This window comes from Actinia tenebrosa, unplaced genomic scaffold, assembly GCF_029948245.1.
Source record: "Actinia tenebrosa isolate PJP-AT-01 unplaced genomic scaffold, QUT_ActTen_1.0 PGA_scaffold7__59_contigs__length_16204524, whole genome shotgun sequence".
Lineage (NCBI taxonomy): Eukaryota > Metazoa > Cnidaria > Anthozoa > Actiniaria > Actiniidae > Actinia > Actinia tenebrosa.
This window is the reverse complement of record NW_028292584.1, coordinates 1,422,239-1,434,666: the sequence shown is the minus strand read 5'-3', so window position 1 is coordinate 1,434,666 and position 12,428 is coordinate 1,422,239. Positions and strand designations below refer to the sequence as shown.

Genomic DNA, 12,428 nt, shown 5'->3' with positions numbered 1-12,428 from the left:
ATTATTATTACTAACAAGTTTTCTAAAAAAATGGTATGCTGAATACTAAAGAAAACAATTTGAAGCCATGAAGTTATACTGTGTGCATGGGGGTTTAGGAGTCAGGGGTTTCAGAAGGCAATGCTCCCAAAACTGGCCCCATCCCTCTTAAGAAATGCTTAGCATTTTTCCATAACTTCCTTTTTCTTTTTGTATGAAAATAATAATAGTTTTGTCTCCCTCTTGCGGTGTGTTTTTGCTCTACCAGTTTCTATCAATGCATTGTAGTCCTGTACGTATTCTCTACCACCCCTCCCCTATTACAATTCCTGGACTTTGAACCGATAACATCCCACAGATCAGCTGACGTTTTTTATGAATATAACGAGCTTATTGATTGGGTAATACTGATTGAAATTATGCGTTAACCGATCAAAAGTGATACTACGCCAGCTGTAATTGGATAATTAGCTGTCAAAACACGTCAGTCTAGGTTGTTCGGTTCGTTCGGGAGTTGTCGTAGTTGACCTCGTGCAAGGATTGATTTTACTTCAAGACTTTTGATCTTACTTTCTACCAATTTTAAAACTATTGTCGGACATTTGATTTCAAGTCTTGAATCTTATTGCATCCACAGAGTTTTGTAGTAACAGCAGGTGTCGTTGCAAAGTCTTAGTATTTCCATTTTGATCGTGATTGCGTGTTTTGAAGACAATAAGAAAGCGTCATACGCTCAGGCCCTCGCAGTCGATGGCCGAAGGACATACGTACAACTTGAGAAGAAGAAGAACCAGTAACAAGATGAATAGCGAAGAGGATTTATGTGATACTGGAAGCGTTACCATCGAAGGTGGTTGGTACTCAGACTCTTCTTCCCAAGGAAGTAAAGAGGAAATTGTCGTTGAAGAATCTGTGGCGAGACAGGAGCCAAACAACGATGAAGACGGTGATGAAAAATTGAATGAGGAAACGAAAGACGAAGAAGAAACTCAAGAAGAAAATGTCAACCAAGAAACTTGTCTTTTAGACTCTGAGTCGAACAAGGCGAGTGACAGTGATGCAGGGAGTGATGCCGAGAGTGTCAGTGAGAGTTCTTATGAATCGGTAAATGGAAAGGAAAGCGGAGAGAGACTTATAATTCACCCGGACATCGAAACAGCTAAGGTATAGTACCCAGATTACATCTCAATTTTTTTTATGAATATCAACTAAATTAATCTGAAAATAGTAATTTTAATTTTAAAAGTTCCCTTAAAGTGAAATCCTCTCATGTTGAATCTATTCTGTAGTGGAAAATGGTTCCCAGAAATTTGGTTGAACAGCTTTTGGTTTATATTTTACGACAGTAGTCAAAATAAACTTTAATTTTTATTGTACACAATTAGTTTAGCGGTAAAAAAATAGCGAAATAAATTGTTTTTTTTCTTTTTAAGTAATCGTAAAGGAAATTTAAAGTTAAATGTGCAAATAGTGTAGTTCAACTGATAAGATTTTTGGATTATTTTGAAATTTTTGAAAACATAAAAACATTAGAATCATCCACCCTTATAAATATTAAACAGCAAAGGTAGTACTGTCATTATACCTCTCTGTGTGTGGGCTGAAATATTATTATCATTGAGTGTTTGATCTATGTGCTGTAGGATTTTAATATTTCTTTAATGTTGACATTGAGAATAAAAATATGGAACTTTTCTAGAGCTTGGAAATTTAGTAGGAAGAAGATTAAAATAAATAGAAAAATATTTATTTGCCACAAGCTGTGAATTTTGATTGGAAGCAAGGAAAGTTGAAAACAGTTTAGACCTGTCACATTTGCCTTGTTCTTTCAAGCTCCAAAAATGCTTAGGGCCAGTCATTAGGGCCGGTCATGCTTTGCTCAGTTGGTGATGTTTTTTTGTTTTTGCATTCCAATTTGTATACAGTCAATTCAAAAAACGTTGTTGTTGACCGACTCAAGCCTACACGACTGGACCGAAAGCGAATATGGGTAAACATCACTGAAGCGGTTAAATATTCATTTTGAATTATTTGTCCCGCTAGTAGTAAAGATAATAATGGAGAGAAACAATCCATTAAGTGTATGTCTTTGGGTTTAGGGAAAGAAAAACAAAGTAGTTATAATTCAGTTCACAATTTAAAAAATATAAATGCATTAACAAAACGTCGCCTTCAACAATTCCTGCTTGCCATGAAGGTTCGTGCTGTAAACCAGGTATAACTAGTCGAACAAAATTACTGCAGTCAACTCGGCTTCAATGATTACTACCCAGAGTTCCTTTCGGTTCAGTTGCGTAGGCTTGAGATGGTCGACAACAGCGTTTTTTAAATTGACTGTAAAATCCTTTAGAGTAAGAAAATTAATTGTCTAAGTCTTATAGTGAGAACATGTTTGTGCGCTTGTAGAAAACTTGTGTTTAAGTAAGGCACTAGGCTAGTTGTGTTCAGGAGACCTATATGTTGCCAAGCTGCACCAGGGTATAAGATATTTTCTTGAGTGTTTTTGCTGGATTAAAAAAAAGATACATGGTCTGAAATGGGAAGCTGAATGTAGTCTTTATGATGAATACTTTGGAAAGATGTCACAAAAACAGAGAACAGAGAAGCTGAGACGGAAATGGTACATGGGAAGTATGTTAATTAGATGTTAATTTGGAGCCTAGCTCTGTTGTGATTGTCCCACGCTGTGATACTACAGCGAAAAGCTTTGTAGATAGATCTAGTGATACAACTTGTGGGATGTTCATAAATTGCACTGACAGAAAACACTATTTTAACATATGTGTCATATCAACTACTTTTTATCTCAAACTAATACGTCAAAGGATAATTGTGGTCATATTTTCCTAAAATACCCAAGTCATGGTCTTAGCCTTGAATTCTATTTTCTATATTTTGAACCCGACAGTTATTATTGGCTTTCACATGATGTTATCAAAATACTAAAATCCAAAGTATTCACTCCATGAAACTGTTTGTCAAATATTTTGTTTTTTATATTTTCTTTCAAATATAATTTTTTATCATATGACCCGTACGGCCCTGCTCGCGCGCTCTAATAAAACCATTGGAAAAAATCACGTGGTGGGGGCCGGACGGGTTGACGTAAGCGGGCCGGAAAAACCCGTCCGGCCCTGCTCGAATCCGCGCGCTTTCTTTTTCTTAATTATTTTTATTTTCGTGAGGCTCATATGATAAAATGCTTATTGACTGAGTTAGGTCGGGCCGTACGGGAAAATATTTGGCTCTCGGTCATTTGTACGGACCGAGCGCAGTGAGGTCCGTAACGACATGACCTCGAGCCAAATATTTTCCCGTATGGCCCTCCCACTCAGTCAATAAGTACATAGTATTTTCAATGTTTTGTTTGAGAGTTATTATGACTCAAATTTTGTCATGCAATTCTGTAACACATTTTCAAAGCATTTGAAAAAGGGCAATTCATTTGAAATGATATATTTTTAACTTGGTACAGTGTAGAGGATTTTTACGTCTTTCTTTCTATAAACTACAATTATTTAAATTTTTCTATTTTATTCATATCATATTCTTATGCATTTTTTTTTTTTTGTTAATACACTTTGTACATATCTATTTAGCATATATTTATATTTATATATTTTAAACTTTTTTAAAGAGCATCAAGACTTTGTTGTATGCGTTGTTTTAAGGATTAAATTATTATTATTATTATGTATAAATAGGAATTATTTAAATTAATAAGAAGTTTTGGGTTTTTAGCAAGACGTTAAATCCAACTGTTTGTGCGCCCACGTGCACCATTACCAGATTTTTGCGCTTGAAATATGGCTTGTCTGGTCAAGCTGAAGCCCTCTACTAAAACATGTAACCTGGACACCAACCAAAAATTCCTTTTGGCTACCTGAACACCAACCAAAAATTCCTTTTGGCTTTCATCAATCAAAAAACTAATGACTAAAACCAAATATTGCCTATCAAATATGTATGTATTTTAAAAAGTTGTTTCTAATTATCGTTTAAAGATTTTAATGTACACCACTAAATCATACTAAATACCATATAGTTATATTTTTATATGTTTTATCAGACCTTTTTGGAAAGCACTGTTGAACCATGGGGATATTAGTGCTATATAAATCATAATTTATTATTATTATTATTATTAATCCACTGTAAATGTGATTACTTGAACCAGGTACCCCAAATATTTGCTTGTTATGTGAATCAATTAATTTTGAAAATGTGTGTTTGACAATTAAACTTTTAGAAATACCTGTTACAAAGTGTTGATTGAGGGCAATATTAACCTCTGTTTTCATTGCTAGTGCTGATTAAGACAACAGCTATGACAGGGAAAATGGGCAATAAACCGCCGTCAATCAAATAAATTGTTTGGTACCTTGACATACTCATGCCCAATTTCCCCGTTGCAACTGTTGTCTCGATCAGCGTATAGCAATGGAAACAGTGGTAAGAAAGTGCCAATCTAACCTCAGAATTACCTGATAATTATTACCAACTGTTGTATCCAGGCTTGACACTTGATTCAACCTCTTAACATTTATGATTTCTGTTGTTTCAGGTTCTCATCCTCAAAGGAGATGAAAACATCCAAGTTTTTGTTAAAGCAGTAAAAGACAACGTCCAAGATGCAGCCAAAAAGTTCAAGGCCAATATCAATGAAGCATCAGAAAGAGTCCAGGACAGTCTACAAAATACCAGTGAAAAAGTACACGTTATGTACAAAAATGTCAAGGAAAATGTCTCTGAAACAACAGAGAAGTTGAGAACTAACATTGGTGAGGCTTCTGGAAAAGTGCAGGACAGTTTTCAGAATACCTCAGACAAGATCCATGTCATGTATAGAAATGTCAAAGATAATGTCTCTGAGACCATGCATGAAGCTGGTGAAGGAGCTGACAAGCTTAGGAAAGCTATGATTGAAGCTGGTCGCTCTGGATGGTACTTGATATCCCACATGGAACTACCACACTGGCTAAGGGACAATGAATATCTTTCTGATAGTCATCGCCCACCTTTTGCCTCCTTCAAGTCCTGTTTCAAGAGCATTTTCAAAATCCACACAGAGACTGGCAATATTTGGACGCATCTTTTAGGATGCTTGCTATTTATTGCATTGCTTTTATACTTCTATCTTCGACCCATTTCACCAGCTAACCCATTCCCCAGTGATTGGTCTGAAAAACTTGTATTTGGAGCATTTTTTACTGGAGCAATCCTCTGCCTTGCATTTTCGACCATATTCCACACAGTCTATTGCCATTCACACAATGTGTCCAAGATATTCAGCAGGTAAGGGTTAAAGGATGCTTCCCATAATGAAATATTTTACTACATTGCTATTTTTGCAGTGATTTGAAGTGCCATTTTTGTTGTGATTTTGGTCATGGTCAAATGGTAAAGGATTAACTCATAAAGATATATTCTGGATGCTGAGATTACCTAGACAAATGTCTCTTTAGAAGCATGAGACAAATCATATTATATTTTCAAAATTTAATTGGTGCAAACATCACACCTCAATCACAGCACAAATTGGACTTGTAAATAGGCTTTCAGTGGGTGAAAAATTCAGTGTTGTGCTGTTTAAATGCTCACATCTACCAGTGCATAAAATCCTGCTTGTTAATGAAGAGCAAAAGACTGGACAATCCATAGAAATATCCTTATATTAAAGAGAGAACAACAAACTCAACTTACATAACACAGGTCAGTCAAGAATCGAACCACAGCCCCAAGCTTGAACTACGTGGGTGAGAGGCAGAACCTTGAGTACATGCCAACCTACCAGGTTATCATGATCTGATACAATGGGGATGCGTCTGTGTGCTTATGGTACTCTACCAGGATCTGAACTAGAATTTTGTTCAATCTGGGTCATGAGATCTCACTGTCTGATCATATTAGGGTCCCATGCATTTTTGAGGGTCCCAGTGCGGTGCACAATGCTTATTATCACCAGTGGGGTGAGTCCTTAAAATAAAATAAAAATATATAATATTGGTTTATAGAGTATAACACTTGACAGTAATTTAACTAATAAACCTGTGGTCCTCTGACTGGTAACTTCTCCAGTTTATTAGAAATGGGCCATTAACGTGGTCATCCGAGCCACTTGAAGGTCTAACCCTTTGCATATGTAATTGCAGAGGCAGCACCATCTCTCCAGTTATTTTAAGAATGACAACCTTCAGCACAACAGACTGAGGCTCTTACCAACTGAGCTAACTGGTTGACTGTTTCAATTGAAATGTCGAAAATTAATTTTTTTTCTTTTCTTTTCTTTTCTTTTCTTTTTTTTTTTTTTTTTTTTGTATCAAAATACATGTATTAACATGATCTGTGTCTGCTTTTATCTCATCAAGGCTGGATTATTCAGGCATTGCCCTACTGATAATGGGTTCATTCATTCCACCATTGTACTATGGCTTCTACTGCAATAAGACAACCAGACTAGTGTACATGGTAGTCGTAACAGCCTTGGGTTTGTTCAGCTTCTGTGTGTCCTTATATCCCAACTTTAACACACCCAAGTTCAGATGTTTGAGAGCAGGTAAGAGACTAACTTAACAACAAGCCATTCCATTGGTGTTAGAAAGAAAACCAGCATAAACCATACTTAAGTGTGTACGAGTAAGATCATTTATTTTCTCTGGACCAGTACCCTAAAACTCATGCATTCTGATTGGCTTTTGTAGCGGGTGACATTTTTCTATCTTTGACCGCTGCCAGTATCCTGGCTGTGCCACCTACACACACATGCATGTGGGATAATGGATTAGTAAACAACAAAACAAATTGCAAAATCTTTTACTCCGACAAAGGACTAGCGTCCGAAACGTCAAGTTTTTTCATCTTTTCATGGTGTATAATTTATCCTTTTTTTTTTATCATTAGTGTTTCATTAGAAACACCAATGCAGCTCACACTAGTTTTTAGCTAGTTATCCCCTCTGCAAAACAAATAGAAAAGTAAATGGGGGGAAGTGTGATTTTTCTTACATTGTGTTTGGGCAAGAGCTGTGGTAAATAGGAAGCAACCAAACCAACATAATGTTTTTAAATCATCAAATTATGAATTGCTTGTTTATGGAGCCAGCATACACTTGAAACCATTTTTCTTGCAAAATCTTTGCAGGTTTTTGTAGTAAAAATTTTTTTGATGGCTTAACATATGGTATTCCCTTTTATTTATGGCCACAATGTTATGCACCAACGAGGCGTAGGAGTAGGAAACTTGTTCAATGTACTCCTAAGCTAGTCAGTCTGGATTGAGAAAAACTGTGTCCTTGGCCTCTGAAGCCAATGAAATAACCTCTATGCATTACCACTATTGCCATTGCTACTCACGGACTGAGACATAAATTGTAATAATGCACATGTCTGTACTACTGTATGTGCAGTTACATGTATAAAGCATGCAGAGATTGGCAGAACACAAGAGAAGTGTCAAGAGAAGCATGACACGTAGCAGAGTGCTTCTTAACTCTTGAGTGCTTTACCAATTCCCTCTCAAATGCTTTATGACTTCACTCAGCAAAAATACTCATGACAAAATTTTTGGTTGCCAGCAGGTCATCCTTTTAAAATCTACTTTAAAATTCTAGTTGTCTCTGATGACTGGACAACTGCTAATTTTGGACCCTGACAAGGCCACTTACATCAGCTCAATTAAACAGCACGGTATATAAAGAGCCCTTTATCATCAGTCAATCAGAATCAATAATGTTTTCCTAATCAATAATTTTGTCTTGTGTGTTGTTTCAGGTGTGTTCTTAACATTTGGCTGTTCAGGTATAGTCCCAGCCATACACTTCATAGCAGCATATGGTGCAACATTAGCTCATCGTCAAGCATCAGTTGGTTGGATGGCCTTGATGGGTGTACTGTATATACTAGGAGCTATTGCATATGCTACTAGAATACCAGAAAGGTTCTTTCCTGGCAGATTCAACATATGGGTAAGTCTTTATTTCAATCACATTTAATGGAAAAGCTGTGACACTGAGGACACTCAACCCATGAACAATTTGCTTTAAAAAAATGCATACTGTAAGATTAATCATCCCTTTAGCCAGTCAATTGGAAATAAGATTTCTTTTGATCACGGCACTGCAAAACTGTGGTGTCATGAAGCCAGTGAAATTTGGCCAACAACAAATGAAAACATCATTGACATCCATTGCAATAAAAAATGTAAATAGAGAATAATACATGGGTGTTCAAAGATATGGGAAAGTGATGGAGTAATCCACAGAGTAATCCAGTACCTGCTCAAAAGCTGGATTTTCATTGCTCCCTAAGTACAGTACCACTTTTGTAGGGTTAGGTTTGGTGCTATTGTTTGGATGACCAATCTATTGTTTTTTTAATCCAATCATGTAACTCGTTCCAAGTGGTATGGGCTGGCTCAAAATGACGTGCGAGTTTTGCATATTTTGTTGATTCTGATTGGCTAACATATTCTCTGTGTTAAATAGGACATGTTAATCATCGTTAAATTCTTTCTTTTTTAGTTCCAAAGTCATCAGATCTTCCATGTGTTGGTAGTAGCTGCAGCACTAGTCCATCTGTATGGTATATGTCAAATGGCTTACTATCGCTTCTCTATAGGAACCCAATGTCATTAAATAATACTGCAATACTAAATGTTGATCAGGGCTTCAGTCATTACTCATCATCACAAGCCAAGTTAGTTTCACCTCCGTCATACTTTATCTCCAGCTCATTGTTACTGCTCAAAATGACCAGCAAGGTAAAGATTTGACCGGACAAGTTACAATATTGTGGCTGGACATTATTTTAAGCCCTGTCGATTACCTAGAAAAGACTGATCTCCTATTGCAGTCTTGGAAATGAATCTCAGTCCATGGTTTCTTTATTAAATATAAAATTATCTTAAAACATGGGCAATATTAGGTTGTCTTTACATAGGGGGGAGATTCTCATATCTGACAAATGCTAATAAGAATAAATATTAATTTGCCCTTGATATAGTGGTTGGCCTACCGATGGCCTACCACTTACCATTCAATAATATTATGCTGCAGATTGTTTATTGCAGTGAAAACTAAAAAGGCCTACAGGTAGTCTAATAGTATTATCATCACACTAGCCAGCAAAGACCAAGTTAGGGTCACACATTATTATCAGGCAGATGGATGCATACGCACATTAAAAGATATGACATTGATTTGTTCCTATTTGTTCATCTGGAGAAGAACAATTTAAAAAACAGCCTTCAGGAAGATTCTTGAAGGACTTCCCCTAGACCTTAGAAAAACATTGTTTACTCTTTAACTCACAAGAAATGTAAAATATTGAAAATATCTAAATAAGAATCACAAATCACAAGGTTTATCCAGTGGCAGGGATATATATTAAACTTTCAAAAAGAATTATTATTATGTGTACCAACTTAATGGTTTTCCACCTTCTTCCTCTTTCTTTCTCTCAAGATTGCATCGTTTTCAAAATTCGCTTTATTTAGTTTGAAGAACCAAAGATTGTTAAGATATATTCTTGGACTTTGCTTTCAAAATTGGATTTTTCGTTTTTCAAGTAACCTATTCTGTGATGATAACAGTATACAGCATGGGATGGTTATTAGTTTCAGAAGGAAGTCAAAATGAAATAACTTTAAGGTTTTGGTTTTTGACTTTTAGACTTGAATATAGATTTTAGTGTGTCATAATTGGTTGAGCAACCAGTGATTTTGAGACACTATTCACTGCTCGAACGGTGATTATGAGGTTTGCCAGAGCGGGAGTTATACTAAGACGCTTTTTTATCCTTAGTTTTTCCTTTGATATTTAAGTTTAAATTTATACTAAAACAATTATTGCCTTGGGCTCAGAGAATTCTCCATATTCACTTTGCCTTTGGTGAATATTTGTTATCGTTGGATTTATATCTATTTGAAAACTTCTTTCTTCTTTTCAATATATTCCATCAATCATCCCCACAAAAGATACAGTACAAACACTAAAAGCATATAACTTAGAGTGATTTTTGTAAACCTGTGAAACAGATAACATTAGTGTATAATAGTGAAATAACAAAACAAAGGAATTAGGATCGACTAAATTGTGCTAAGCTGGTGTGTATTTCACTCGTTTATGAAAACCACTAACAGTACTTATCAAACTCATGAATAATTCATGAGGAAAACACAACAGAAATCACGACCGTGAAGAGTGTTGTAAATCTGATACAGAATCCTGTTCATTTGCATAAACTTTAACTTGGATTTTCTTGGGCAGATTCACTTTTTCTCGAACATTTTAGTGAAGAACAAAGGAACTAACCTAGACGTTTGGTAAGTCATATACAACATTCGCCACTCATGTTGTAAACCTTACTTATATTTTTATAGTTTATTAGAAGTATTCCTATTGATTAATTAGTGCTGTTTATTTATAAATAGTCAAAGTATTTCATGCTTTTAGTGTTTGTACTCTAAGAAAATACTTGGTAGAGTGTATATACATATATATTCAAGTGAAAAAGGTATCTTACAAAATTATACAAATAAGTCCAAAGTTTTGTAGGTAATGGTCTACTGAACTTACTAAATTTGTGCAATTTCATGGATTTCACAAGTTTTTCATGGATATATGATATACACTCGCAGATTTTTAATCCAATCCAAATGAAGTAAAATTGTTTTTGAAGGAAAAAATATGTACAGATTCTGTTGTTTAAATACTCAATCATGATTGGCTAATTTCTATAAAAATTTGTCTGGGTGGCCTTGGTTGGTGTAGCCACATGTTAGAGTGTATATTGTATAGTTTTTGATTTATTTATTAACTAATTTTTTTTTTAAATATAAGATAGACAATGTACTCATTAAGATAATGGCTGTAATAAAGATGTGATAGTATCCCTCTGCTTTTCCTTTCATGCCTTGAAATGATCATCACGTGGCCCTTAATGTATAGCTACCTATTAATCCAAAAGATTAAAGAAGAAATCGGCTTTTACCTATGGTTAATAAGTAGCTATATATTAATAGGGAATGAAATTCCCATGCTCATAATTAACAAATAATTAGACTAGAGTTTCCTGACTGTTGAATTGGACCCCTTCCGCTGACAGTCTTGTCCAATTTTGGCAGTCCTCTGAGTTTTCCTCATCATTTTTTTCTTAATTGGACGGCATGGAGATCTATTACATGTGGTTTTTACTTCTAAATTTGTTAAATATATTGTCGTACCGAATCCGTTATACTAGCATTAATTAATTGGAAACCTTCAGGACCTTGCCTGGTGTCCACTGAATAGATAGGTTTGTTTTACAGTACATACAGTGGTACCTCTATTGTATTGGGGATCTTGTTCAGTGTGTGTCAGCTCGATCAATAGGTGTCTAATCAATAGAGGTTTGATTACTTATTTTAAGTCAAGCTATACTGAAATGAGGCTTATAATGTAGACAAGCAAAGTCACCACAGAAGAACCAAAACGAATGATAAGAAATCCAAGTTTCTGATAATTCTAAAAATTTAATGCTGCCTCCATAGTTAAAATTTCAGGTACCCCTTATAGGTTGACCTACGAGTGTCTCTGTTGTTCCCCCTTCTCTACTGTCAGGCAGGCTCTCCTTTCCTCAACAAATTTAACTCTGTATCTCAATCTTGCGCACGCTGCTCTAATCTCATACTGTAAATGTGTCACTAGGTAATTATCATTATATTACTTAAATTCTATTATGTCCATTTTCCACCTAATTATTTTTTGTTTGTATCAGTATTGTTACATGGTATAGTTGCTTATATAGTGGTTTTTCATAAACCCATGAAATACACACCAGCCTAATACAAGTTAGTAGACCCCAATTCCATTGTGTTCTTTTGTTGTCCTTTCACTATTACACACTAACTAATGGTATCTGTTTCACGGGTGGGTTTATGAAAATCACTCCATATTTTCAAGTTTTAGTTTTCTAGGGCCATAAGTTAGATAACTGAGAGGTTAATTATCTTACCCCGTGTAAAATAAAGATTTCAATAAAAAAAGAAATAACAACAACAGATATCATGGATGCATGCAAATGAGATAACAAGCATTGTATCCTGACCTAATAGCCTCGCTTGTATGATTCTTAAACAAAAGAATATCTCATTGCGGGCTCGACTTTAATAACAGCTACTCAAGAGTATGCATGCATACACATGTAGGTTTACAGCACACGAATGGGAAGCCACTGTTGTTTTTGATTATGAGAAAAGTAGAAATATTTGAGAACTTGGTATTGTTTCATGTTGGATAAAAATTCACTTAGTTTGTGATCACTAATTATCTTCTCCCCGGCACTTGAAATAGCCAATTATGCATCTTTCCAGCAGAGAGCTAATAAGAAATCCCTCGCTTAATGGATAACTTGAAGTATATTAGCTATCCTTGTTCTCAGCCTAAACTGGAATAAAATGATAGTGAGCAAGGG

The 12,428-nt window shown here is 35.3% G+C and overlaps 1 protein-coding gene across 1 annotated transcript; it reads left to right on the top strand.

Annotated features, from left to right (window-relative positions):
• The first annotated feature begins 479 nt into the window (after nt 1–479).
• Nucleotides 480–10,866, top strand: LOC148905303 (adiponectin receptor protein 1-like). The gene is made up of 5 exons (XM_089040259.1): nt 480–1,143; nt 4,544–5,274; nt 6,348–6,535; nt 7,749–7,942; nt 8,498–10,866. Exons 1-5 carry the CDS (start codon nt 730–732, stop codon nt 8,609–8,611), a joined length of 1,641 nt encoding a protein of 546 aa, XP_088896385.1. The 5' UTR covers nt 480–729; the 3' UTR covers nt 8,612–10,866.
• Nucleotides 10,867–12,428: the final 1,562 nt, after the last annotated feature.

Coding starts and splice junctions, on each gene's coding strand:
- LOC148905303 (XM_089040259.1), top strand. CDS start 730: ATGGCCGAAGGACATACGTACAACTTGAGAAGAAGAAGAACCAGTAAC. Junction 6,536..7,748: donor GTTCAGATGTTTGAGAGCAG/GTAAGAGACTAA, acceptor GTGTTGTTTCAG/GTGTGTTCTTAACATTTGGC. Junction 7,943..8,497: donor CTGGCAGATTCAACATATGG/GTAAGTCTTTAT, acceptor TTTCTTTTTTAG/TTCCAAAGTCATCAGATCTT.